General features: G+C 40.3%; 2 protein-coding genes across 5 annotated transcripts in view; one reads left to right on the top strand and one right to left on the bottom strand.

The window, feature by feature from the left end:
- TFDP1 (transcription factor Dp-1) overlaps positions 1–10,185 on the top strand; it is a 40,872-nt gene extending 30,687 nt beyond the window's left edge. For 3 of the 4 annotated variants that reach the window (XM_056861904.1, XM_056861906.1, XM_056861905.1), the window contains exons 6-12: positions 557–722; positions 1,060–1,206; positions 2,711–2,779; positions 3,870–4,021; positions 4,715–4,881; positions 7,144–7,225; positions 8,897–10,185. In XM_056861904.1, coding sequence (XP_056717882.1) covers positions 557–722; positions 1,060–1,206; positions 2,711–2,779; positions 3,870–4,021; positions 4,715–4,881; positions 7,144–7,225; positions 8,897–9,047 — 934 coding nt within the window. In that variant the 3' untranslated portion in view covers positions 9,048–10,185. The remainder of the gene's footprint in view (positions 1–556; positions 723–1,059; positions 1,207–2,710; positions 2,780–3,869; positions 4,022–4,714; positions 4,882–7,143; positions 7,226–8,896) is intronic. The other variant, XM_056861907.1, reaches the window with a different exon arrangement.
- Positions 10,186–16,908: 6,723 nt separating this feature from the next.
- On the bottom strand, positions 16,909–24,540 carry ATP4B (ATPase H+/K+ transporting subunit beta). The gene is made up of 7 exons (XM_056862059.1): positions 24,429–24,540; positions 23,039–23,167; positions 21,478–21,591; positions 19,529–19,728; positions 18,610–18,666; positions 17,155–17,244; positions 16,909–17,070 (listed from the first exon to the last, which is right to left on the bottom strand). The coding sequence occupies exons 1-7, from the start codon at positions 24,538–24,540 to the stop codon at positions 16,909–16,911; spliced, it is 864 nt and encodes a 287-aa protein (XP_056718037.1).
- Positions 24,541–27,876: the final 3,336 nt, after the last annotated feature.

Below are 27,876 nucleotides of genomic sequence, written 5' to 3' on the forward strand. Positions count from 1 at the left end.
AAGTTAAGTTACAGCTGCCTGACGGGCATGTTTAGAATAGATGCCTCAAAATCTTGGGTTGGATCTTGAGATCCTGGAGATGGATTTTTTCTTTTGCTCCAGTAGCCTTCTGAGATCTCCAAAATGCTGATGCGGGGAGTTTTGGGAGCCTTTTCACGGGGATGCAGTAAAGGAGGAAGAATCCGTAAAATCTGCGTTCCCCCCCTCCTTCCGGTGGAGCTTCCACTAGTACAGGAGGATTGACATGGAAGAAAAATCTGAGTGTACAAAGCTACTGTTATAACCACTGTTATAAAACTTGCTGCTACAAAATCCTTTATATTTAGAACTGTTTCGGTTTTGAGGTATCCTACTTCTATACAGACATCTCCTAAATGCAGTAGGCCAAAATTGTAATCATTACAGTGGATAATGCCCGGGTCCGGTCTCTCATAATAGCATTAAATAAATTCAGTACCTGAAAAACTTAATAGCGTAAACCATACATTTGTCTGTTTAAAGCTCTTGGGAGTTATGTGCCTGTATAACTCGTTGTGTATATATATGTGTGTTATAGGAAGCGAAATAAAAAGGGGGAAAAGAATGGCAAGGGTTTGCGGCATTTCTCTATGAAGGTCTGTGAAAAGGTTCAGAGGAAAGGAACCACCTCCTACAATGAGGTAGCAGATGAACTAGTTGCAGAGTTCAGTACCGCAGATACCCACATCTCACCAAATGAATCGGTAGGTGTATTCATGTTCTGAATGCACTAGAGGAGGCTGGTGTGTTTTTGGAAGTTCAGGCTGTCCCTTGTCATTGATAAACTTTCCCCATAAAGATTGTGTCCTTCTGTGTCATAGAAATACCCGCAGGTGGGCACAACCTGTAACTGCAAGCATCCAGAATTTGTCTCCAAAATGAGTGTGCATTTGTTGTACAATTCTAGTGTCTTTTTTTGTCGAGGAAACAGATGCTGCTGGAATAGTTGTGACGTAAAACTCAGTTGTTTTTTCTGCTGTATAATTTTTTTCTGAAATATAATTGCAGCTAACACTTTTAATTAATGAACTTTGTCTATAGCAGGCTTATGATCAGAAGAATATTAGACGCCGTGTCTATGATGCCTTAAATGTCCTTATGGCCATGAATATTATTTCCAAGGAGAAGAAGGAAATCAAATGGATTGGCCTACCCACTAATTCAGCTCAGGAATGTCAGAATTTAGAGGTAAAAATTGAGCACATATTTGTTATTTGCAATATTACCTTTTCTTCTCGTTCCAGAATTATTATTTTTCCTGATTGAATGGTTTTCAAGTTTTAAAGTAACGTCCCATTGGTCTTCAGTTCATCTTTCATTGTGTCTCTAGGTGTTCAGATGTTGCAAATTTGAAATATTTATTTTTATGCGGAGAAATTACATTGTCAGTTTGGGTTGGTAACTTTATTTTTTAGACGAGAAATGTTCAGAGTGCTTTAGGAATTCCCAAGGTCTTGGGCATATCAAGCGGAAAGGATTTTTTTCTTTGAACTGTTGGTATTCATGCCAGACAATCTGCTCTTGAAACTCCACTTTGTTTCAAAAGCAGTTTGCTACTCAGTATGTGTGGAGAAGGTCACAGAGTAAGCCACCCTGTGAGTTCTCGTTAGGGTAGCATCAAGTACACAGTTAACAAACCTGAAATCTCTCACGATCCAACAAGGTAGTCTGACTGCCCCCAGCTCTTTTTCAGCACCAAACTCAGTTAGAGGCCAAAGAGCAAGCCACCAATCTTTAGATCAGTGGTTCCCAAAGTGAGCAGTACCACCCCTTGGGGGGGATTACCCAGGGGGCACTAAGAGGCAAGGGGGCAGCAAGGGGTGCTAGAGGTAGCCCCCTTCAACTGTGTTGTTGGATAGCATGGGGGGTGCTGGGATTGAGTTTGTGGAACCAAGGGAGCCGTGGCCCGAAAAGTTTGGGAACCACTGCTTTAGATAGTCTTAAACAATAACACCAACCCTGCAGAGCGGACCACTCCCAAGGTGGGCTTACAAATAAAGTTTCTGGTAAGTGAACCACCAGGTTAAGGTACTGAAATAGGATTAAAGCCCATGGTGTCTGTGTTTATGCTGTTCAATGTTTGAAAATAAAAACATTTTTAAAAAAAAAGCTAGAGTCAGCTGGCTTATCTCCTTAAAAGTGGAAAGTTCTTGTAAATCAGAATTTAGCATTCCAGCTCTTTCGAGTTGATATCACACCATTAATTCTATGTGGGCCTCAAAGCCTGAACCAAAGTATAAACAAAGGATTGAAGGGGCTCAATTCCTTGACAGTATGGGATGCTGCTTTTTTGAGAACAATAAATGTAAATAAAGGTCTTTTGGATTTGCAGACCTAGCTTCATGGCTCTTTCCAGCCTGAACCATATATAGTGCCTGATTTAATTCCTTTCACTGATACATAACTAACAAGGGGGGGAGGTTATACCTGCCAGGCTCACTGCAGCCCCTTAAAAGAGAGTAACCAGGGCAGCAGCAGGACCGTCTTAACGCTGGCGTAAGGACTTTTTATCAGATGTATAGCCATTGCTCCAGTAATGGCAGAGTTGCAGAGGGTTGCTTTAAGAACTGTGGCTTGTTTGTCTGGAAGATAGGTAGGGTACACTTGTTTTAAAGTATTGATTAAAATCTACAGTACTCCTTGCGTGTATCCAGTTAGACTTTAAAACTAACAAAGTTCCTTTTTTATTAAGGTGGAGAAACAGAGGAGACTTGAAAGAATAAAGCAAAAACAGTCGCAGCTACAAGAACTAATTCTTCAGGTATGCTCAAGGAACACTTTATGCTCCTGGGCAGATCAATTTGCATTGTTACATTAGATCTCTGATGCAGTAAGATAAGTTATTGGTCATGAAAGCATTAATGTATCCTGCTGAATTTCTGATTTATCCCTTTAATAGGCTTTAAATTCCCATTTAGTGATAAATTCCCTTTTTAATTTCCTGTTGTTACTTGGACTGCTTTAGTTTATATTTGTGCTCTGTAATCTATGTCGTTTAACAGCTGCTAATCCTCTGTCCCTATAATTAATTGAATTCCCCATCCCTACACATACACATCAACAGTATCCCAATCAGTTCCTTTTGGAAGAGCTGGGAAAATTCAGCCACTTCCACAGCTATTTTATGCCAAGAAGAGTTGATGGAAGTTGCTACTGATTGAGTGTGACAGATTTCCAGAGGGATGTTGGGGTCAGAAAGGGACAACTACTGAAACAGAATAATGCCCATTATGCCTCAAAACTCATCTGACATCCATATGTTTGCACACTGTTTTTAACGCAAGCTCAGTCAATACAATTGGCACCATTCAAAATTTTGAGCTAATGATTGCATGGGTTAGGCCTACATACATTGTGTGTATGTGTGTAGGCCTCTGTTCAGATGGGATGTTCACATGCAGACATTGTGGGTCTGAAGGTGGACACTTGCGATCCTGACTCTCCCCAGCTCACGCACTGCATGAAATCTTCATTTGCATAAAATGGCAACTGTTTTCAAATTGAGGCTGAGACCTATATTTGTGAAATAATGTCTAAAAGGTTAGAAGGAAAAATGTTGCCGTGTAAAATGAAAAATGTTTTAATTTCTTGCTAGATTCTTCTGATGTGTATTGCTGTAGCAACATGAAGGGTATGTGCTAAGCATTCAGGTTCACAAATTAATTTTAGGTTCACAGATTAATCTGCATTTTCAGTAGTTCTTGAATACAAAGAATATTTACTTTGCTTTGTTTGGAGAACTCAGATGTGTAGGGCTTCTTTTTAAAGTGAAACTGGTCATGGCAGTTTCACTGTTGGTAAAGAAACTCTGTATTTAAGTTGTTAAGTTTAAGTTGTTGTGTCCCTAACAGCAAATTGCCTTCAAGAATCTTGTTCAGCGAAACCGTCAAGCAGAGCAGCAGGCAAATAGACCACCAGCATCCAATTCCGTGATTCACCTGCCATTTATAATTGTAAACACCAGCAAGAAGACTGTGATAGACTGCAGCATTTCTAACGACAAGTAGGTGAATAGAGGGAAAAGAAATGTGTTCTCTATCTGTGATTGCAGTTGTTTTTTGTGAAAAGAGGGGACAAAAGTTAAGATTTATAAAGTTGGAATGCAGAACACAACGTTGATGGGCACAGCCAGTTTCTGGTTCAGAGATGATCAGTATGTCTCTTTTAACCATTTAATCAATAACTGGCAGATGAGGATGAGATGTAAAGGCTAAGGAAATAACCAGAATCCACTGCCCAGATGGTCCAGGTTGCATGACAGATTTGGTATCTTAGATGCTAACTTCCACCTGCAGGCACTACTCTCTGTGGAAGCGGGAAGCAGGATTTTCAGTTATCTCCCTGCTCCCCCTCAAATTCACCAAAGACTAAATTAGTTCTTTATTTGATACACTTATGTTCTGACATACTACAGTTTATTCTACTGTGCAGCTGCCTTAGTAGCAGTTTCTGATAGAACTTCTGAAGGTGTCACCTACCCACAAGAGTGGATGGTGCTAAATGGGACTAAGTGTCTCAATATGAGGCAGTTCCAGACAGCCTTATTCTAGAATTGCTTTTTAAAAGTCTGTATTGAAACTGTGTATTGTTTTCAAATTATGCTGTATCTTGAAAAGTTACCTTTTTGATTCTTTGTAAAAGAACTTCAAATATACGTTCATAGCTTGTTGACCAGTTATCTTCCTCCGATCTCCAGGTTTGAATACTTGTTTAATTTTGACAATGCATTTGAAATACATGACGATATAGAAGTGTTAAAGCGCATGGGAATGGCTTTTGGGCTGGAGTCTGGAAGTTGCTCAGCGGAAGACTTAAAAAATGCAAGAAGCTTAGTTCCCAAAGCTCTTGAACCATATGTGACGGGTAAGTTTCTGTAATATATTTGAAATGTTGAGAAGCAAATATGCCTCTGTTGGAGCTTGAAGCAACTACAGTACATAATAACGGCACAGAATACAAATGTGTTGTAAAGTAGCTGCTAAGAGTGATAGTATCAGAGGGTTGCCATGTTGGTCTGCAGTGGAACAGCTAGATTTGAGTCCAGTAGAACCTGAGAGCAACAAGATTTTCAGGGGTATAAGCTTTTGAGAGGGGAGCTTTGACTCTTGAAAGCTTATACTCTGGAAATCGTGTTAATCTCTAAGGTGCTACTGGACTCGAATCTAGCTGCTAAGAGTGAAAAAGCAACGTCACGTTTTTTTCCTAAGTGACCCAGTAGCTACAGTGACGTTTCTAATACTCCAGTAACTTCCGGATCCCTAAGGGAGTCATAATAAATTTAGTTTACCAGACAGCCACATGAGGTCAGAGAGACCAGATAATTCCTAGAAGATGTTAGAGAAATGGGCACTGTCTTCACGAGTGACATGCTGTTATCCTAACTTGATGCCAAGGAAGATTGCAGCAGAAGGTCTCTTCAATGAAGGTCTCTTCATTGTGCAGCTGGGCTTCTGCAATAATTGCAGTGCAAGCTAGGATGTCTCTAGCACTCACAATATGATCTAGAGTTCTCTCTTCCCCATTACCGACTACCTATGGTTCTGCAAAACCAAAAAGCAGTGGTTGCAAGGAAGGCATTTCTTCAGCTTGAGCTCATGCAAACTGTTGAAGTTCATTAACATTGAGAAAACAATTTTCACTAATGTATTCTTTCATATTTGAAAACGTGGAAATCATAATGAAACTATCGACAGCATTTTCATCCTCAGTTCTTTTCTTTCTGCCACGGAACAGGTTTCCATTATTAAAACTCAGTTGAGGCTGTTGTGTCAAAAATTAATGTTGACATTTTGCTGTGTTTCATAGTTGGCAGTGTTTTTCAGTTTAAAGATTTGATTAAGCTTATAAACTGACTTAGAACACGTTATAGTTTTCCATGTTACACATTATTGATATGCTGAACAAATTTTTTTGTAAGAGTCTGGACATTAATAAGATGATAGCAAAATGGATCTCTTCGTTATGGGTATCAAGAAACTGAGTCCCTTTGTGCAATGTCTTGTTCTCTTACACATTGGTTCAGGCGTCAGGCCTACAATAGAAAGGTTTAAGTTGGAAAATAACTGTGATGTTGCTTCAGCTCCAGCAAGTTAGGACCTTTTGCAACTGAGTTAAGAGTCCAGGTGCTGAAAGGAGGCAGTTTGTATCCTGACTCCCCTCTATAATCTTCAAGGCGGAGAACCACATTCCATCCAGTTGACGAAGATGAAATCATGAGCCTCGCCATCTGTGAGAACTGGGTGGGCTTGGCTGCAGATAAGCAAGCCCCCACCACATCATCTCACTCTGACCCCCCTGGGTTAAATGGCTAGTAACAGGGTTACGTAGTTAATTGACATTGCCAGCCATGGATCAGATTGGTCAAATGAGCTTAGACCAACTCAGACCCTTGGCTATAAAGTTTAGCATTTTTAGTTTAGCTTTGCTCTTGGTACCTGATTCATGGTACCAAGAGCAAAGCTCCTTGATCCACCTTGGACCTTTTGATTCTTGTCTGCTTTATGGGTTAGACATGCTGTCTGTCATGTTGACTCTTGGATAAGAATGGACTTGGAATGATGGAGGATTTCAGTGGGAAAGTAACACTGGTAAGAGTAACATTGGTAAAACTGAACCAGTTCTATTACTGTGTAGTCAGTTATTTTGATTTAGCCTTTGTTATTTTAACCCTCACTGTTCACTTCTTATTAATAAATATTCTTGCACAATTTTAATAAATCGCTTTAATTATATCTTGTGGTGTTTTATCTTCAGGTGGCTTCAATCTAATTCCAGTACCTAGGCCTAAGTGGCTACCCCTACCAGGTTAATTATTTTGTGAAACTCATTCTGCAAGTTGTCTACCTTGCAGGGGTGACTTTCTTGACTTTAATCCCAGGAAGGTTGGAAGTTTGCCCCTTGGCTTCTTGCTGTTTGGGTAGTAAAAAGGGGCTGGTGGCAGCTACTGAGACTGAGGTGTGAGAATTAATACCCCAGGGTTTGGTAAATTTGTGTGTTGCTGTCCCATCCCGAGAAGCCCTTGGACTAGGGCTTCTTGATAATGGGGTTTCTCTTTAAAACTTCTAGGTGTGGAAAAGTTGTAACCCTTTCTGATTGATTACACATATGTCTTTTCTTATTTTACAGAAATGGCTCAGGGATCAATCAGCAGTGTCTATGTCTCATCCTCATCAGGTTCTGCTTCAAATGGCACAAGATTTTCTAACAGGTTTGAGCACACTCAAAATCTATATTTTAATTTTAAGTATAGACTGCATCATAGAGTTCTCTCATTCTGTAGCATGCAAGCAGTGCAATCCTATGCTATTCTAAGTCCATTAATTTTAGTAGGCATATATAGGACATGCTCATGGAGGAGAGGGGTATTCATGGCTACTAGTCAGAATGGATACTAGTCATGATGCATTCCTATTCTCTCCAGGATCAGAGGAGCATGCCTAATATATTGGGTGCTGTGGAACACAGGCAGGATAACGCTGCTGTAGTCGTCTTGTTTGTTGGCTTCCTAGAGGCACCTGGTTGGCCACTGTGTGAACAGACTGCTGGACTTGATGGGCCTTGGTCTGATCCAGCATGGCCTTTCTTATGTTCTCATGAGTAACTGCATAGAATTACAGTGTAAGGAATGCTGGCTTCCATCTGCTGTTCCTAAGAAGCTGATCCTGTGCCATAAGGCTTTCAAACCATGGAAGTATTTAAAAAAAAACTAGGCGCGAGGGACAGTATTACAAGATGCAGAAGCGAAAAGGCGCTGTTGAGTTGATAGAAAGAAAGAGGTAAGAGGACAGTGGAAGACAAGGGACTGAGATGAGACAGATTGGGAGCATTCTTGGATGCAAGAGAAAGTCTTAAGCTAAAGTGATAGTTGAAGATGATACGATTAATAGATGGCATCTGATTAGTGCAGATTTAACATTTAATTAGTGCCTTTTCCCTACCAGTGTATGTCAAGCAGGTCAGCACCGCTCCCTAAGAGTCTTCCAAAACGTCTTATTGTCAACAGCCTCGCTCAGGTTTTGCAAAATGAGGGCCAACTAGCTAGAAACAGACAAAAATGCAGAAGCAACTGTTGTCGTGGGGCTTACTTCCAAGCAAATATGCAAAGCAGCACTACCGACTCAGAGTTAGGAAATTCCTGGGGATTTGGAGGTGGAGCCTGGGGAGGGGGTGGGACCTCTGCAGGGGATAGGGTTACCAACCTTATTTACCCTCGCTTTATTTACCCTTGCTTAGGATTTTTAACTTGAAGGAAAATGTGTTTTTGTCCCTAAGTGTTACTGCTAAGTTTGAAAATGTAGCCATTAGCAAGAATTTTCTAACTGTTGGAGCGGTTCCTCAGTGGAACAGACTTCCTCGGGCGGTGGTAAGCTCTCCTTCCTGGGAGGTTTTTAAGCAGAGGCTAGATGGCCATCTGTCAGCAGTGCTGATTCTATGACCTTAAGCAGATGATGAGAGGGAAGGCATCTTGGCCAACTTCTGGGCATGGAGTAGAGATCACTAGGGATGTGTGGGGAAGGTTGTTGTGAATTTCCTGCATGATGCAGGGGGTTGGACTAGAAAACCCTGGTGGTCCCTTCCAACTCTATGATTCTGTGATTCTGTTATTCACATTAATGGAAAATACAATCTGTCCACCTGTGTGGCCCGACCAATGTAGTGACTCCCCCCCCCCCGCTTGAGCAGGTGGTAATTTTAGGCAGGATCCAACCCACTGTGTGGCCCGACCAGTGTAGTGACTCCTGTGTATACTGGGCCAAACAGCAGAAGTGAAACAGCTCCTCTGCAGAGTACTGACAACCTAAACCATAACTGCTGCTCTTGCATGGTGTGTGACTGCTCCTTGCACTAAAAGGTTGGCCTAAATGTGCTCACGTTTCAGTGACTATTCGAATGGAGGCGATGGGGTGTTGGCTACAAGTTCCAATGGATCTCAGTATAGCGGCTCCAGGGTAGAGACGCCAGTGTCTTATGTCGGGGATGACGATGATGATGACGACGATGATTTTAATGAGAATGATGATGATGACTGATGCATTTTTTGGCTGTAGACTCTTTTAATGTTAAAATTCAGCAAGCTTCAGGAATAAATTCTAGGAAGAGAATTGTTAAAATTGCCCCATCAAGGAGATACTGGTAAGAGCCCTGAATTTAGAAATCGCACCTCCAGTAAAGTAAGCAAATTGTTTGTTTTTATGTAGGGTTTTTTTTTATATATGTGGTGAGGATGTGTGTGTTGATACCGGTGTGTTAATGCAGAACCTTTATTTACCCTTGCTTAGGATTTTTAACTTGAAGGAAAAAAATGCATTTTTTGCCCCTAAGTGTTACTGTTAAGTTTGAAAATGTAGCCCACATTAATGGAAAATAAAATCTGTCCGCCTGTCAAAAATGCATACACTGAATGGCATTTTATTTAGAGTACATTTAGGTGACACTTCTAACTGAAGTATAGCAGCAAAGAAAGTTTTGCTGATCATGCAGAGTCCAAAGAAACAAACACAAAGAGAGCCTCCTTTAAATGTTAATTTGCAAAAAATAGTATGAATTTATTTCCCTTTTTAAATTTTTTTACTGATCATTGTATTTCCATATAAATTTCCAAATTTATATATTGTGTTTGCTGAATGTTAGGACATATGAATTACAAGTTTTGGCAAATGTTTGTTGCCAAGCTGGTGCAGCTGTGTAAATGTCTTGAAGGTTTGAAGTGTGTTTTTGGTTATGAAAATTTGCCTGATTTCTTACAGGTAGATTTTGAAAACAATTTGTTATATAGCTGTTTACATACCAATAAGTCTATCATATAAAGACATGTACTGAAACAAATGTTTATATTTGTTTCTTAAGCATCTTCCAATAATCTTATTATAAAGTTGAAATTAAATATAGAAAATGTTTTATGTTTAACTCAAAAAATTGTCAATCATTTTTAATACTTCATTTTTTAAATAAAAAAAATCAGGGCAGGTGGTGGTCTTTTTAAACCTATTCACAAAGAATTAACTGCACAAATACTGTCAGCTGCCTGTTCTAAGACAGTAGTCTTTTTATTGAAACACAAATAAACTTTTCTGTAATATTTTATGGAATATAAGCAGTTTGTTTTACTTGTTTAACTGTGGCACTATTAGTTTTTATTAATAAAATGTGTGTGGGCGTTTTTAACAAGTTCTTGTTTCTCTAATCAGATTGTTTTCATCTTGTAATAATAATAAAATTTATTTACAGATATTATGCCAGATAAAACAGAGACAAACCTTACAAAGAATAAATTTACAGTCTAAGGCTAACACAGTTATGCAACACTGGATTGTACATTTTCCAAATTAGTTCGGGGAGATACTCTAAGGTGATGTACCTTAAGTGCAACTGTGCAGTATTTTGCGACCTGAATGGTAATTGGGAAATTATCTCCCAACAGAAACCTTTTAGTCCATTCACCCTCTCCACCAGCACCCTTTTTCCCAATAAGAGGTTCAACAATCATGGAAAAAAACATGTTCAGTGGTTTCCAATTCTCCTCCATTGCAGGGGCAAAATCTCTCCACCCTAGGGATCCTCTTAAATTTCCCTTCCAAAATGGCAGAAGGTAAGGCTGCACATCTAGTCAGTGTATAAGCCTTCCTGTGTGTATTTATTTCCAGGGAGTGCAGATAGGCTGCTGGTGTTAAGATGTACCTGGAATAATGGGGGCACTATAAATGTAGGGGAACTCGAAAGGTCTGCTTCGTGCTCAGTATCTTTAACTCTTTGGCCTACAACTGATCCAGCTGTAGGAGTGCCGAGGGAGCAAGGCCCAAGCTGTTTAATTTGTCTTCTGTAACAATGATCCACTTTGACCTGAAGGTATCACACAATACGTGGCAGAAGATCTTTAGGATTTAGATTAATCCTAAGCCAGGCATAAAGAGAGGATAAGCAGATCCTTGCCTGAACCTTTATCATGCAGTTTCTTATCACAACAAAGAATTTGGCACTCATCTTGGGAAGCTGAAGGGCAGCTCTAAGGAACTTAGATTGCACCAGATCAACAGCAAGGAGATGGAATGCCAAGGTGCGTTCTGTAGAGCATCTGAGCTAGTGTTTACGCCTGAAAAAAATCTAAGGGCAGCCAGAACATAGTGTGCCCCCTTTGTCCAGAGGAAATTAATTATGGTGCAAGCTCAACTCACACCTACAGTGAGGGAAAAAAGTATTTGATCCCCTGCTGAATTTGCCCGTTTGCCCTCTGATGAAGAAATGACCAGTCCATAATTTTAATGGTAGGTCTGTTGTAGCTGAGAGAGACAGAATTACGACAGGAAAAAACCCAGAAGACAAAAGTCAGAGATTGATGTGCATTATAATGAGTGAAATAAGTATTTGATCCCTTTGCAAAAGATGACTTAGTACTTGGTGGCAAAACCCTTGTTGGCAATTACAGAGGTCAGACGTTTCTTGTAGGTGGCCACCAGGTTTGCACACATCTCAGGAGGTATTTTGTCCCACTCCTCTTTGCAGCTCCTCTCCAAGTCAGTAAGATTTCGAGGCTGATGTGTAGCTATTCGAACCTTCAGCTCCCTCCACAGATTTTCGATGGGATTAAGGTCTGGAGACTGGCTAGGCCACTCCAGGACCTTAATGTGCTTCTTCTTGAGCCACTCCTTTGTTGCCTTGGCCGTGTGTTTTGGGTCATTGTCATTCTGGAATACCCATCCTCGACCCATTTTCAATGCCCTGGCTGAGGGAAGGAGGTGCTCACCCAAGATTTGACGATACATGGTCCCGTCCATCGTCCCTTCGATGTGGTGAAGGTGCCCTGTCCCCTTAGCAGAAAAACACCCCCAAAGCATAATATGTCCCCCTCCATGTTGGACGGTGGGGATGGTGTTCTTGGGGTCGTAGGCAGCATTCCTCCTCCTCCAAACACGGCGAGTTGAGTTGATGCCAAAGAGCTCGATTTTGGATTTTGGTCTCATCTGACCACAACACTTTCACCCAGTTCTCCTCTGGGTCATTCAGATGTGCATTGGCAAACTGCAGACGGGCCTGTACATGTGCTGTCTTGAGCAAGGGGACCTTGCGGGCTCTGCAAGATCTCAGTCTTTCACGACGTAGTGTGTTACCAACTGTTTTCATGGTGACTATGGTCCCAGCTGCCCTGAGATCATTGACAAGTTTCCCCCGTGTAGTTCTGGGCTGCTTCATCACCGTTCTCGTGATCATTGCAACTCCACGAGATGAGATCTTGCATGGAGCCCCAGACCAAGGGAGGTTGACAGGGTTAGGGTTAGGGTTGTCACCTTCTCACCAAGCTGCTTGGCAATAGTCTTATAGCCCAGTCCAGCCTTGTGCAGGTCTACAATCTTGTCCCTGACATCCTTGGACAGCTCTTTGGTCTTGGTCATGGTGGCTAGTTTGGAATCTGATGGATTGATTGCTTCTGTCGACAGCAGAACCCTAACCCTAATCTGGCTGGTTGATAGGAGATCAAATACTTATTTCACTCATTATAATGCATATCAATCTCTGACTTTTGTCTTCTGGGTTTCTGGTTTTTTTCCTGTTGTTATTCTGTCTCTCACAATAAACCTACCATTAAAATTATGGACTGGTCAGTTCTTCATCAGAGGGCAAACGGGCAAATTTAGCAGGGGATCAAATACTTTTTTCCCTCACTGTAAATTGGCAACATAGGTGTTAGGTCACCTGTTCCAGCCTTTGTTCATTGATACTCCCAATTCCTATGGATAGGGCGTTTGCCAAAGGCCATCACTTTGGTTTTGCCATAGTTAATCGTTAGATGCTTGTTTTCACAAAACACAGCCACTCTTGCGACGCTCTCCTTAGCCCAACTGGGGTCCTATTTTCACCTCGTATTTTTCTTCTGACTGATACTGTTCTTCCGTTTGGAAGAGTTTCAGGGTCCTTTTAAATGGGTGGGTATGTAGGTATATTTAAGTGTGAGAGACAACAGTGCTGCGTTTGTGAAGTTCAAGATCCTTAAGAGGTTGCCAACAGTCACAGAAGTACGTAAGTGTATACTTTTACTGCAATATGCCCAAAATAAAAAAGAGGGTTTTGGTGAAATATTTTGGCTTTCATCGATAAGTTAAAATAAGGTTCTTTTTTTCAAGCAGGCATGAAAATTCTGTATATTGTAGTGCTTCTGTGCTGTCTTCTGATACTGTGAGTTTGTGTGTGTGTTTTTTGGGGGGGCGGGGCTGTCTTAGACACAAAGGTCTCCACAAAACAGAACGAAATACTTCCATGCATTCATATGAGGTCGTGGTCACAAATTTCCTCCCAGTTTCAGCTGTTCTTGGAGGTCTCCCTTTCCTGGTAAGTTGTTGGCGAGGGTTTTCAGTGGGGTGATAGATGGTCTGTCTTCTTGGGGGCATTGCAGAGTGCTTTTCAGATGACTGGCTGTCATCTGACCTAAGTAAGGACCCCAGAAAACTTCTATTAAAAAACACCATGAGTTGCTACCATTTCACCTTTTAAGTGAAGAAGAAGAGTTGGTTTTTATATGCCGATTTTCTCTACTACTTAAGAAAGAATCAAACCAGCTTACAGACACCCTGTGAGGTAGATGGGGCTGAGTGAGCTCTAAGAGCTGTGACTAGCCCAAGGTCACCTAACTGGCTTCATGAGGAGTGGGGAAACAAATCCAGTTCACCAGATTAGCCTCTGCCGCTCATGTGGAGGAGTGGGGAATCAAACCCTGTTCTCCAGATCAGAGTCCACCACTCCAAACCACTGCTCTTAACCACTACACCACACTGGCCAACTATACCCAAAATTTAACAAGTAAGGCTATTAAAATGCAGTTAGATGTGCCTGTCCAGTATTTCTCAGTATTAAAGATTACCTTTGAAGCCCTATTTGGGGTCCCCAACTTTTTTTGAGCCTGCTGGCACCTTTAAAATTTTGACACAGGTGGACACAACCACAAAATGGTTTCTGCAGAAGGTAACACCAACCACATAATTTCAGGGGTTGAGGCTGTGCATAATTCTGCTAGCGAGTCTTCAATATTTCAGGAAAAAGCTTTGCTTCACAGGATGCCTTTTAAAATTAACATATTGTTTAAAACTATTTTCTTGAATACACAAAGTATGCATATTGAGCTAGTTAGAAATCCTCCTCTGGCAGTATTTGTCTTCATTTTTCAGGCAATAACCAGTAACAACTCACTACCGTTTTCTTAAACTCCTGTAATTTAACAAGAGAGCCAAGTTTATATTTCTGCAGGACTGATGTCTTGCAGTTTTGAATGCCTGGCCTGCATGTCTTATAAACCAGTAAAGGGGGGGGGGGAAGACTTTTTGTCCTAGCTTTAACATAGTTTGAAACAACATTATCAAACTTCTACTGGCAGTTAAAGAAAGCAGTACATATTCTGTAGCTGATGTTCACTGTTCATCACAAGGGATTTTCTCTCGCACATAGACCTCTGTTGATATTTATTATATTTATGTGCCATCTCTCCGCAGCTTGAAGTGGCTTACCAAAAATAAAACTTTGAAAGCACAAACAAGCTAATGGAACACATTTTGCTGGGTGTTTTTTTTTAATAGTGCTAATCAAAACCACCAATATTACAAAGGAAAATCTCTACAAAAATCAGAAGCCAAAAGCTTTCTAAATCTTAAGAAAAATCCCATTCTACACCAAGGAAAATCATTCCACAATGGCTGGGCAGTCATAGTAAAGGCTCTGATTTTCAGAAAGGGTTTCCCAAGGTCATCTGGAGCAGTACCTGATGTACAGAATGCAGGTGGCTGAGAGATTGTAACAGAGCAGTGTTCTTTGAGGTATGTGGGCTCTGCCTTTTAGAGTTTTAAAAGGAAGCACCGGCACTTTGACTCAGGTGACCCCTGCAGTTTCAGAGAAGTGGCATGTATGTGACTGCATAGTAACTGGCCTTGATAGAGCTTAGTGTCCACTCCCAAATTCCCAGGTGCATTACTGCTTGGTTGATTTTGAAGTGCAGTAACTTGTTATACTTGCATATGCAATTTAAAGAATCCAGTCATTGAGTTGGATCCTGTGACTCTCGTCAGCTTTCGATGGAGCCTTGCTTTGGTGTTAGAAGACTTGCAGTAGCAAAAATGTTTTCAGCCATTAGTCGTAATCTTCAACCCAAGACATTCTTCTTTGAAAATACTTGCCCTTCATGTAACCAGACACATACAACTAATTATTTCCCCTAACTCCTTGATCTAAAGCCATTGGGTATTATACATGTTTGAGACAACACTGTGCAGTGGTCATAGTGTTGGACTGAAATCTGGAAGACCTTCATTTCAAATCTCCATTCTGCCCTGGAATCTTGCACGAGAATACAAGCATTTATTTTACAGAAAAACTTGGCAATGTGCAGTCTAACTTACAATTCTGTAAGTGTAGCTTTAAAAAAAAGTATTTAGAGGAATTGGAACATATGGATGACATTCCAATGTGCAAAAAGAGACCTATTGTTGCTTATAAAAAGCAGCTAGTTTGAAAGATGTTCTAGTGCACAGCAATGCCTATTACCCCAAGAAACCACAGTCTGTTTTGTTAGGTTGTAGTCCACCTTTAGGTCACCACCCTTGTGAGCACTGCTATTTTTGTAAAAATTCAAAATCTATGAAATATTAATACTGTTTACAAAAAATAATATGACCTCAAACAATTTATAACGTGTAATACTGATCATGTGGTATATGCTATATCTTGTGGTTATGGAAAACTATATAGGTAAGACAAGCAGGCTCTCGGAACATAAGAGTAATATAACATGCCAAAGAATAGGTGCTCCTCTGGTAGAACGCTTCTTAAAGTACAAACATAAACCTACTGACTTCTTGTTTTGGATTATATATAAATCAGACAGGACAATAGAAATCTGTTAAGGGTAGAAGCCCAGTGGGTACTGAAGCTAAAGACTGTGAACCCAAAGGGTTAAATGAGAACTCTTGGCAAGCACATATGTAGATAAGAAACCAGCTGCTGGAGCAGGCTTCACAGTTGCTTGCATGGGACGCAGAAGTGGAGAAAGGTCAGTAGTAATGTGATTTTAAAGAAGGGATTTTTTTGTAAATTTATATAGAATACAGTGTTGTTTGTATTGTGTTAATGTTTTCAGTATTAAGATGTATTTTAATATTGCACTCTGTTTATGCTCAGGAATTGTCCTATGTGTAAATTCTTTACAAGTTTCTTTAAATAGTGTTTTTAACTGTATCACATATATTTATGTTAATACTGTGTTATTTTTATTCATTAGATCCCCATGAAGAAACTTGTGCAAAACGTGTTTGGGTTACAGAATTTATAAAAACACAATTCCCTTGCACCAGTTATTGTGGGGGATTTTTTTGCCTTCATTAGATCTTCATTAGATCTCCATGCAACTAACTTTTGTCCCAGTATGGCTTTATGTGTTTGTTTCAAACAGCAGTTTCACTATTCTATGACTAAGCTATCTTTAAACTGTGGGGAAAATGTTCAAGTGTGGGGTTTGCTGTTCAAACTTTTAACAGTCAGGAATATCCCACGTATACCCAAAGTTCTCTCTATACCAAACATAATACATGAGCATTACAACGTAAGATATTTCATTTTAATATTTTTTAAAAGAACACTATATTGGTTAAAATACTTCTCATGAAATTACACAAACATGTACTTTTTAAAAAAAATTGCCCTGTTTAGTAAGATGGTATGCTTCTTGGTGTTTTTCAATGTGAAGAAGAAATTGTGTTAACGTCTTTAAAAGCACTAATATACAAGTGGTAAATGTTGAACATGTTTTTGTGTTCAAAAGTACAGGTTTTTAAGTGGAAACTATAAGCAACACAAAATTACAAGATACATAAATATTACTCTGCAGTGATTTATGAACTCTCAGTTCATTAATGTTGTTTAATTTTTTATCCAAATTTTGAATTCTACTTTTCCTTCATATGGGTCGTGAGCATTACCAGACGTAATTCCGGCACCAACAACTCTGCAAACAATGGCTTCTTCTTTGTTCAGTGAAATGTTGAGAAGTTTCACAGCCACCAAAGGATTTACATAGCTAGGCTGAGATGAAAACAAAAGCATAAACAGCTCTTCCATTATTTTAAAATTGGTAATAAATCCTTTGAAAGGAGGGGGGAAACATACCTGTGCTTTACATCCATAATAAGGGAAGTAGTGAAGGCTAAAGGTACCATTTGCAGGATAATATTCAGCAGTCACTGGCTTTTCATCTTCCTAGTATTTACAGAGAAAGCAAGTGTCAGTACTAGTATATGAACCATAAGCAGATAATTTAGTTGAGACAACTTCAGTTTGTTCATCTTCACGGATTTAATTAATCACTCCAATCCAATTTTTGGACCCTGGCATGGTATTTGCAAATGGGGCTACACTAGATATATATACTTGTAGAATATAGAAGCATAAAGTTTCAGTTCTTTTGGCTGCTTGCTGTCTTTAGTGTGTAAAAAACAAAGTTGATGTTGGAATAGCATTAAATGGGTTTTGAAGGAGTTGCAACTAATGGCCTCAAGTCACATTTGCAAGGACAGATTAGCTTTTGGAGTGTTCAAGACATTTCGGAGCAGAGAAGTGGTGGGTGGGGCAATAAGCTCTCTATACCTCTCTACATCAGAGTAGCTCCCCTCCTCCACCCTTTTTTGCAAGCTCAAGTTTCTACACCTGCCCAATGGATCTTCATTCTGAATGCATAGGAATGGGCTGCAGGTAGAACTGAAATAGGAATAACCACACTACAAGATTTGTATGCATATTTTAGCTTTGGTTTTAATAATGTGTTTTTTGTTTTGTTTTGAGTTTTTATTGTGCATGTTTTTAATCTTAGTTTCCTTGACAGCTCTGATGAAGGCAGAAAGGTGGGTGAGACGGAATGCTGCATTCTGAGTTGTTCCAGTCATAGAACCCCTTGATTGACAGGGAGTTCGAATGGAATTCTAAATGGCAGTTTAAAAACCGACAGTTGAAGAAGAGCTGTTAATGGATAGATTTGAAGACAGATGAGTGAGCTGCAAGCTGTTGGTAGAGGATTCTCCTCTGGAGTGAGAGGAACAAACTGGTTTGGCATCAAGTAGGATCCATAACCAGTTATGAAGTAAAATTGCTCTAGTGATTACAGAATGACCCCTATGCATTTAAAGGAAAATAGCTCTAAAGAAAAAAAGAGTGATCCCATGACAGTTTAAAGACGAAAACTGGGAGCAAACGTCCCTAACTCCTCTAATTTAAGAACTACTGTTTGAAGAAGCTTATGTTTATGAAACTAAGCAGTGACTGCCAAGAGAAATCCATCTCAGTACATAATAAAAGTGTCAACACTTGTCTGTGAACCACCTTAGGTACACCTTGAATTACAAAATATCTCTTGTATATAACCATCATAAGTTCCTCATTCCTGTTCTGTTGCAAACCCCATTCATGTTATGAAGGCCGGCTAACTTGACTTTTACATTTCTCTCAAAGAGACAAAACCATTTTAAGTTTTACTTGAAAAAGCTTCTCCTGTGCCAAATATTTCTGACCTTGGTATTTGTAGAAAAAGAGCGGTCACATTTTTTAAATAGATTTGGCACCTGTACTTACCAGAGTTGTGCAAATCACTCTAGGTGCCGTGCCATTGCCAGGGCGAAAATTGATAATCTGTAATAAATAGATTTCTTCATTAACCACTGCAGTGAGGGGTTTTCTTTGTTTTGTTTTTTACAACTTAAACACCAGGCCTGGATGCAGTTGGTTTATGTAAAGGTTCATCCCAGCTAGTGGTACTAGGTGAGCTCAGCACTGGCTATGGTTGAGAGAGTTTCACTTACCTTCATATGGAGGCTCTACAAGTTTGGAACCATTGGTTTCTGCCCTTTTTAGCCACTTAGACATACGAGCTCTTTAAGATATTGGATGTCTTCTGGTTGTGTTTTCTTTGCTTGAATGCTGGGAGATGTGTTATTCGTTAGGACTATTAGTTATACTAATCAATTTATTGGGTGCCCTGTGGCGCAGAGTGGTAAGCTGCAGTACTGCAGTTCAAAGCTCTGCTCACGACCTGAGTTCGATCCCGACGGAAGTCGGTTTCAGGTAGCAGCTGGCTCAAGGTTGACTCAGCCTTCCATCCTTCTGAGGTCGGTAAAATGAGTACCCAGCTTGCTGGGGGTAAAGGGAAGATGACTGGGGAAGGCACTGGCAAACCACCCTGTAAACAAAGTCTGCCTAGTAAATGTCGGGATGTGACGTCACTCCATAGGTAAGGAATGACCCGGTGCTTGCACAGGGGACCTTTACCTTTTTTAATCAATGTATTAGCTGTTTATAAATCTGGGCTTCTCCCTTTTCTTTCAGACAAACAGTGATCTTAAGATGTTTTTGACTCTCTTTAGAGTCCTGAAGAACTCTTACTGTGGAACGAGCAGACTCAAAATCGTCAGTAAAGATTACCATTTTGCAGATGAGGGAATTTAGTAACACAGGTTAACAAATCATGCTTTTAAATATCTACTTTGATACTTACTCTGTTCATTTTTATGATTAAACATGGTTTCCCTTCTGAATATCCGAAAGTGGGGTCCGGAAGACCCGAGCAGTTTTGAAGCATCTCTCGTGTAAATTTGCAAGAATATTTTGTGTGATTTGGAAGGTGGAATGAGTTCTGGGTGAAGTAGTCTTCCCCAGTACAGTTTATGTTGTCACGTTGTTTACTTTCATTGTATGCTACGTGGGTTGATAGAAAAAGTAGGAGAGAATTATATTTAGGTGGTGTTACAAAAACTTTTTCAAAGCAGGTAACTTAACCAGTGTCCCACAATGAATCCTCTCTCCCCTCCTCATCCTCTTTGGCTCAGTTGTGTCGCTAAACTAGCAATTCAAAACACAGGTTGGGGAGGTAAAGCAGCAACTAATCCTACTTGTGAGCAGAAGGAATGAGAATGGCAATCCTAAGGGAGGGGCAAAAGTGCTAAGGGAGCCAAATAGCCGTTACTCTGGCATATCTCGGAGATCCAGCATAAGTCAGCTGATATAGCACCCGAGCTCTGCCCCACTGCTCTCAGCCACTGTTACAGACCTGCAGCAGCTGCCCATTGGACCAGTGGTGTAGGTCCCAGTGCAGGTGTGGAAGTGGGCGGCCTGGGGGTGTGGTGTGAGGTAGTCACCAACCTAAGTTGTTTCAGTCCAGGAATACACCCCCCCCCCGCACACACACACACACACCAGTGGTGGAAAGTTATGCCAGCAAAAAATATGGCATAGCCCATAGGCACCCATGCAAGCTAAAAAAGTAGGTTCCACCCCCCCACACACATGGCCACACCCAAAAGGCCTGGAGGAGCACTATGGGTGCAACCAATCACCTTTTTCTTGTGGCGGCCAGCACCCAATTGCTGGGCCCCAACCCTACAAAAAAAACCAAGCCAGGATGCCTCAGAATGCTTTAGGTGCCCAAGTGCCCTCTCTGTGCTTTTCCACCAAAGTGCCTGCACAACGCAGGACTCTGTCTCAAACCTCCCTGCAATGCAGACTTAGAACGAGCGGCATGGCACTTTGGTGGAAAAGCACAGAGGGCACTTGGCACAACTGGGTGAACACACAGTGCAAACTCCCATGGGGGAGAACAAAGTCCATACTGTGTGGCTAACACATCTGATTGCAGAACTCTTAGCAGCTACCCCACCTCTGGAGGCTCGATCCAAAGAGACGTCTGACTGGCTGTGGGGTGACAGGTAAGCAAGGGTGGGGAACCCCAAGCTGTTTCCCCATTCCCCTAGATTGAGGTCAGGTACTGCCCCAGCAATGCTGCCTCCCACACTCGAGCCCAGCACTGCTGCGTTCATGCAAGGGGCGGCATAAGCCACGGCCTCCAAGCACCGTGGCATACCATGGGAAAAGATCCCAGGAATGTTTCCCTGGCGCACTGTTGGGGGGGATGTTATAAGTCCCACACTGGGTTGTTAGCTCATTCCTTTGCCTGGAGCCCTCCTGACAGGACAGGGCTCATTGGTGGTTTAGGGAGGGGGGTCGGCAGCTGCCCCGCTCTACTTGGTGAAGCAACTTGCCAGGCGACTCTTGGAGCCATTCCCTTGCAGGGGGCGGGGGTGTGCACCACACTCAGGGCCCTGAAGTCTGGACCCACCCCTTCCTGCCCCTCAGCTGTGACATGTTCTCCTTCCTGCCTCACTCCTGCTGGCCTGTGACTGGTTTTGTCTGCTCTGTCCATCGCAGCCCTGCTATCGCACCATATGACCTGGAGGGGAGGACCGCATGGTTGCTGGGGACGCTGACGTGGTTGCAACCTTGCTTCTAAATCTTTTGCCTGCTTCCTGGTCTCTGATGGAACCCTTTAGGGGGCAGACTAGCTGCTCCATGGTTAGACCCGCGGCCTCATCAACTAAATGCCCCCAAACATCTCCAGAAGCACCAGAAACTTGTAACTATATTCATTTTCTTTTTTTCTTTTTTGGTTACCTGCAAGAAAGCTTTCAAGCGACGTCACAAAACCTTCCCAGGAGTTATTGGAAGAGAGGCTGTAATAAATTTCCAGTCCTTTCTCTCCATACTTATCTGGTCGTAATGTCACCCCTTTATCGGAAGAACAACGTTAATTATACAAATGTAAAGGGAAAGCAAAGAAACAATTGTGTTATTAGATAGTTTGTTTCCATTCGGACTAAATCTATATGAATAAAACCTACTGATGGATGTGTATCAATTCCTTATTCCTCGCAACCACCTTTGGCTTCAGCTTACTAGAAATCTCAATTATTTCAGAAATGTTATTTATACATTCTACAGAAAACCTATTTTGGATGTTTCTTTGGCAACAGAAACTTAGTCCTGGTTCTCAGAATGCGCAAGAGAATGCACACACATACACACAATCCACACAAATGGGAAACTAGCACATCAGGACCAGAGGTTTTATGCCCTTACTTTGTTTGCTCTGCTGGTTTTCTGTTTGCAGAGAGGGGTTTGTGTGTGTGTGTGTGTATAAAAAGAGATTCTAAAATTGATTTTCTCTGATCATAAAGCTATAGGGAAAATATTTGTGAACCAGGTCCTAGCAATCAAGTGGTTTTCAAAAGATTTTAAATTTTTCCAACTACATGTATAATGATTTTTACATTTTTCCAACCACTTGTAACTTCAGCTACAAAAAATAATCTTCACTGATTACTGATTCTTACCCGTGGGGGGTTGTTGAATGAAAAAGGCAGGAGCTTATTTCATATTAGTGTGATAATTTAAACCTCTTTTGTGTATTTTCCCATATAATTTACCACAGAGTTTCGTTCAAGTTTTCTTCGCATCTATTCTCTCTACTATCACTTTTTATTGTTTTAATTTACATTTGCGCATAAAAATCTCACACACTAAGTTAAAGAATGCCCTGACCTGGATGGCCCAGGCTAGCCTGATCTCCTCAGATCTCAGAAGCTAAGCAGGGTCAGCCCTGGTTAGTATTTGGATGGGAGACCACCAAGGAATACCAGGGTAGCTGTACAGAGGAAGGCACTGGCAAACCACCTCTGTTAGTCTCTTGCCATGAAACCCCAAAAAGGAGTCGCCATAAGTCGGCTGCAACTTGACGGCACTTTACACACACACAAGTTGAAGAATATTTCTGTGTTTTTCTGCCTTGGTTTCTGTCTCGTGGTATTTGTCAGAAAAACCAAATTGCATAAACTATGTTCCCATCAAAACTTCACCTCTAACTTTCTAAAATCTAGCATCACTGTCAAAAAGATGTAGAGATCATGAGCATTAAGGCTAGGGCACTTTTACACAGCCCAAATAATGTACTTTCAATCCACTTTCAATGCACTTTGAAGGTAGATTTTACTGCGTGAAACGGCAAAATCCACTTGCAAATTATCGTTAAGGTGCACTGAAAGTGGATTGAAAGTACATTATTTGGACTGTGTGAAATTGCCCCCTGAAAACACTAAAGCCACAAAAAATCATACATTCAAGTTGACTACAGAATTAGTAATCTGGACATTTTATAGCTCATAGAATCATATAGTACCTGGTGATTTTAATCGATCTTGATAGTCTGGTGTGTATGGGTTGAGTGTCTTCATTAAAGAATATATGGAGAGTATGAACAGCCCAGTCACCACCACGTAGAAAGCAACATAAAAAAGACTGATCCATACTATTAATAAAGCATTAAAATAGGTTACAGCAATTGTGGTTTAAAACATGATAGTCAATTGTTATCTGATGTAATATGCTTCAGGGTACAGTTAAGATTTAGAACAGCAGTGAAGTATGTACTATTGGTTGTGGATGAAGAGCAAATTGCCAAAATTACATTAGGCCTTAAGAATACTATAGGCATTCCCAGTTTAGCATATTAGTACTTCCTGCCCCAAAGCAATGTGATTCAGGAGGAATCTATACAGTGTTACTAATGAGATTGGGGAGGAACTTCCAGTTATGATGGCTGGACGTGGTAGTGGAATGAGATGTGCAGGATTGCAGCACATGCCCCAATGTATCCTGTAGAAGTTGACTGACCAGATGTGCCCTGAAAGACTCATCCATGCAGACCTATCCATATAGTTTTTGCTTATACCTTTTATGACAACTGAAGTTGATTTTCAAATACTAAGGAAGTTGTGGAGGTATCTCCAACTTTCAGTATCTAGGACTAAAAATTGCAATTCAAAATTTGTAATCTCAGTAAAAGGGCTAAGAATAACATGTTTCTGTTGAAATCTAAGGAACAAATATTTAGCTTGCTGCTTTAAAATGTATTAGAGCTAGAATGAGTGGGGTATACATTGTATCTAACATTAACTAATGCATAATAACATACTATAATTACACACAAAAATCACATTATCAGTTCATTGTCCTTCAGAAGCCAGTGGTTGAGAGGCAAATATTAGCACCCTTTTGAAGATAAAGACCATATCTTAAAAGGATTGGGTTCATGATTATGCTGGGCATACCCAGTTTCATTTTCTTATATATTTTCCTTATATATTTTCCCTCTGCCATATCATATGGAACTCTCCTAAGTCACAAGAGGTTTGCCACACCATTCCAAATTCCCCGTAGTGAATAGAAATTGTTGTGATTCTTTTGATCCATTATTTTTCCACAGTTTCTTGTATTCCTTCTTCCACAAACTAGCATTGTTAATAGTTCTGTATTCTATTTACAAATCACTCTAGGTGATTTGTAAAGTCATCTGCACCAATGCAGTTGAACTCGTAAAACAGGTTTCAATATAATATTTAGCTTTTTCAGCCTTATACCATCTTGGTAACTGATTCCCCCCCCCTTTTTATAAGGCATATTAACCATTTATCGTATTTTGTATCATATAGTAACATTGTAAATGAGCAGATTCCAGCAGCTCAAAATTGCCAATATTCTATCCTCTTTGTAAGTTCATGACCACATACCCCAGTTAATCAAGGTTCTTCCCATTAACTGTCCTGTATCTGGGTTCCACACAAAACGCTGGAAATTTTCCATTCTTTGACTGCAGGTCTTCTTTTCGTTTAAAGTTGCCATTTCTCCCACCCACTCCTGGAAACAAGGATCCCTTTGAGAAAACAAGTACTTCTCAGCTGGTGCCCAAAGAAATGGTCAGGTAACCCTTTTTGATTTTATAGCCTTTCCTTTTGAAAGTCGTCAAGGTTACATTCATTATCAGTCAACGGTATCAACCCACTGTAACTATTGTTCTGTTAAATAACTTGATAAGCAAAATCATTCAGGTGGGTACAAAAAAACTGCTATCAAATGTCCTTTTACTCTTCACGTTGCGTATTTTGCACATAACTTCTGATGTGTTCAGTGTTATAAGCTTTATCAAAGCAGATAACATTTAACAACTTCCCTGGATAACCCATAAACATGGAACCTGCTCTGCTTTTATACCATTCATTTTGACGTAACTACAGTATGATGAACAGAAGTGTAAATGATTATTCAATTTCATTTCTGTTTTTTAAAAGCAGGTAAAACTTACTGTTTTGATCCTTAAGTAAGAATGCATTGATAGAATTTCCTTTGTCAACTAGTAATGTTTGTATTCCAGATGTAGCAATTAACTTTTCTAAGCATTGTCAAGCTTGGGCTACAAATAGAATAAAACAATTGAAAAAATGATCTTTTGTAGAAAGGAAATATCAATAATACTTCTGTCAAGTATTGGAAAAGAAGATATGTAGCTATTCTGTCTTCTGTAAGAAGGTAGAAGATAAATAGCCACATAATTCTAACATTAGACCAATGATATGGAGACCAGCCAAATTATGATTTATGTAACTGGTGAATAATTTTAGACCAGAATAATTTTAGTGGTTCCCAAAGGGGGTGGTACTGCCCCTTGGGGGCAGTGGGATTACCTAGGGGGGCACTAAGAGGCAAGGGGTGGCAGGGGGTGCTGTAGGTGGGCCACTTTGACCACATTGTTCACTTATTTATGATTGACCAGGTCATGGCACCATGCTAGCAAATGGCACTCCAAGTTTCTGCCTCTGCGTAGTTGCAGTTCCAGTGCAAAATGAGCGCCTGAATGCAAATAAGCATTTAGGCATAACTTGATTATAACTTTCGGCGTATCTTCAAAGCAGCCATTAAATAATAACCTATGGATAGAGTAATAGCCTTATCTTTAAATACTCTGCGTAGTACTGCAATCTGGTGGAAACTATTGGAATTTTAAATAAATATGTCACCAGAGCTCTAGCCAGACAAGTATATCGCGTTTTGAGAAAGTGTCATCATGTATGTGTTTTTGTGTTAGTCATTTTTCATGTTTTTGCTGGTAAGTCCTGAGAGACCTCTCAGCAACAATTCAGTGCAAAGGTACATAGATGAAATGGCTAAAAATATGGAAGTAGCATTGTGCAGCATACTAAGGACAACAGAACTTGCATTACAGCTGGATGAATCAACTTTACCAGGCAATGAATCTTTGCTTCTCGCTTATGTGTTCTTTATAAAAGATGACAGTTTGGCTCAAGAGTTGTTATTTGCAAAGCAACTAAGAACCGATACTAAAGAGGAGTCAATATTTTGTGTCAATGAGCAGTTCTTCAAATACAAGGAAATTCCGCTTACTAACATACTTCCTTGTGCAACTGATGGAGCACCAACAATGACTGGTCATTACCGTGTGTTGCTTACTTGAAAAAAGCAGCACCAAATGTCTTTTCCATTCACTGTGTCATTCATTGCCAACATCTGGTTGAAAAAAGCCTCACTGACCACCTGTGCAAGTCATTACACACTTTCATTACTGCAGTGAACAAAATTAAAGAGCCCATGCTCTTAATGATTGACTATTCCGGGAGCTCTGTGTTGAGAATGACAAATATTTTGAACAGTTGCTGCTTCATACAAAAGTTTGTTGGCTATAAAAAAAAAAAATCCCTGTGTGAGATGCTTTTACGACCTTTTTTGACATTGTGGCGGAGTTTTTTGAAGACACAAATGCTTTGCTCAGTGATGAACTCAAAGAGATCAGACATGACATCGCTAATTTATCAGAACTATTTACAAAGTTCAATGAAATGAATTTGCGATTGCAAGGAAATGAGGACAATCTTATTAAGGCTGAATCTGTCATCTACATTTATTTCACTGTATTCCAAACACAATATAAAGATACAAGATGATCTGCTGCATGAAGATATGTCTGAGCGATCTGAGGCTCTTCTTACAATGGAAATTCCAAATTGGGTGATAAATCAGTTTTTAGATACTGAAGAAGTTGGGGTAGTGGAGTTAGAATTGAGCTACAAAATGACATTGACCTGAAGCCAGAGTTTAAGAAATTGTACCAAGAGTTTTGGTTACAGAAACATATTTCTGATCACTATCCTTTACTATGGATACTGGTTAAGAAGCTCCTTATTGATTTCCAAAACCATATTTGGTGGAACATGGTTTTAGAGTGGTCATCCAACTTCTCTCCAAGTAAAGAAATCAACTCCAGATTACCAAGTGTGGTTGATTTAAGACTCCTGCTAAGTGACTGTAAACCAGACATTGGGAAACTGGTATCACTTCATAAAGCCCATTCATTGTATTAAGAATTTACTGAATGGTGAAGTAGTTACTAAATGTGGTATCTAAGAGTCTTGCTAAATGACTATCAGACTTTGAAAAGCTGGTATCACTGGATCAAGCTCATCAATTTTGTGGAATAAATGAACCTTTAAAAGTTTTAATTGGACTTTGCCTAAATGTGCAATTAATCATTACTGTTTTGAATTTTATTGTTATTCTCTTCCTTAGTGGGTTGTGGAAATGGCTATTCTGAATAATGCAGATTACTCCTTACCATCTGAATGACTAGCAGTGTGCTGAGCTCAGTCTTAACAGGTGCAACACAGCAATGTGTGATCAGCCTAGTTGGAGAAGACGCTTGGTTGTTGACCCTTCCCCTGTGATAGCCATTTTGTGGTGGTACCCTCTGCCCTTTCTCAGGATCCCTTAACTGAGCCTTTGTCTGATGTACATTCAGATATCCACAAGAAATGGAGAGAGGAAAATGGGGAAGATTAGTAGGTATGTGGTTCGGAAATACTTTGGTTCAGGACATGACTTCTTGGGGGGATGTATGTGCATTCATGGAAAGGTCTTCACTTTTATGTCAATTTTTCAATTATCTTAAACATGCTCTTTTAGTTAAATTGTGACTAGGCTAACTTTGTAGCCAGTTGCTGAGTTAATATTGCTAGGTGAAGCTCTGTACCTGCTTGCTTGCCAGAAAAGCTACCTCACAGAAAATTCGGGCCTATTTTTGCAAAGCAATGGCACTATTTTCCTTTAATATTTTCTCCGTGGATCTAATTGCATATAGCAATGTAGCCCATTTGCCAGCCACATTCCTCA

Source organism: Euleptes europaea, chromosome 16, assembly GCF_029931775.1.
Source record: "Euleptes europaea isolate rEulEur1 chromosome 16, rEulEur1.hap1, whole genome shotgun sequence".
Taxonomy (NCBI): Eukaryota; Metazoa; Chordata; class Lepidosauria; order Squamata; family Sphaerodactylidae; genus Euleptes; species Euleptes europaea.

Excerpts from the sequence above, each read along its gene's own strand:
- ATP4B (XM_056862059.1), bottom strand. The coding sequence starts at position 24,540 with ATGGCAACTTTAAACGAAAAGAAGACCTGCAGTCAAAGAATGGAAAAT. Across the intron at positions 18,667-19,528 it reads TAATCATAAAAATGAACAGA|ATTATCAATTTTCGCCCTGG; the intron begins GTAAGTATCAAA and ends TATTTATTACAG. Across the intron at positions 17,071-17,154 it reads ATTATGGATGTAAAGCACAG|CCTAGCTATGTAAATCCTTT; the intron begins GTATGTTTCCCC and ends TTTTCATCTCAG.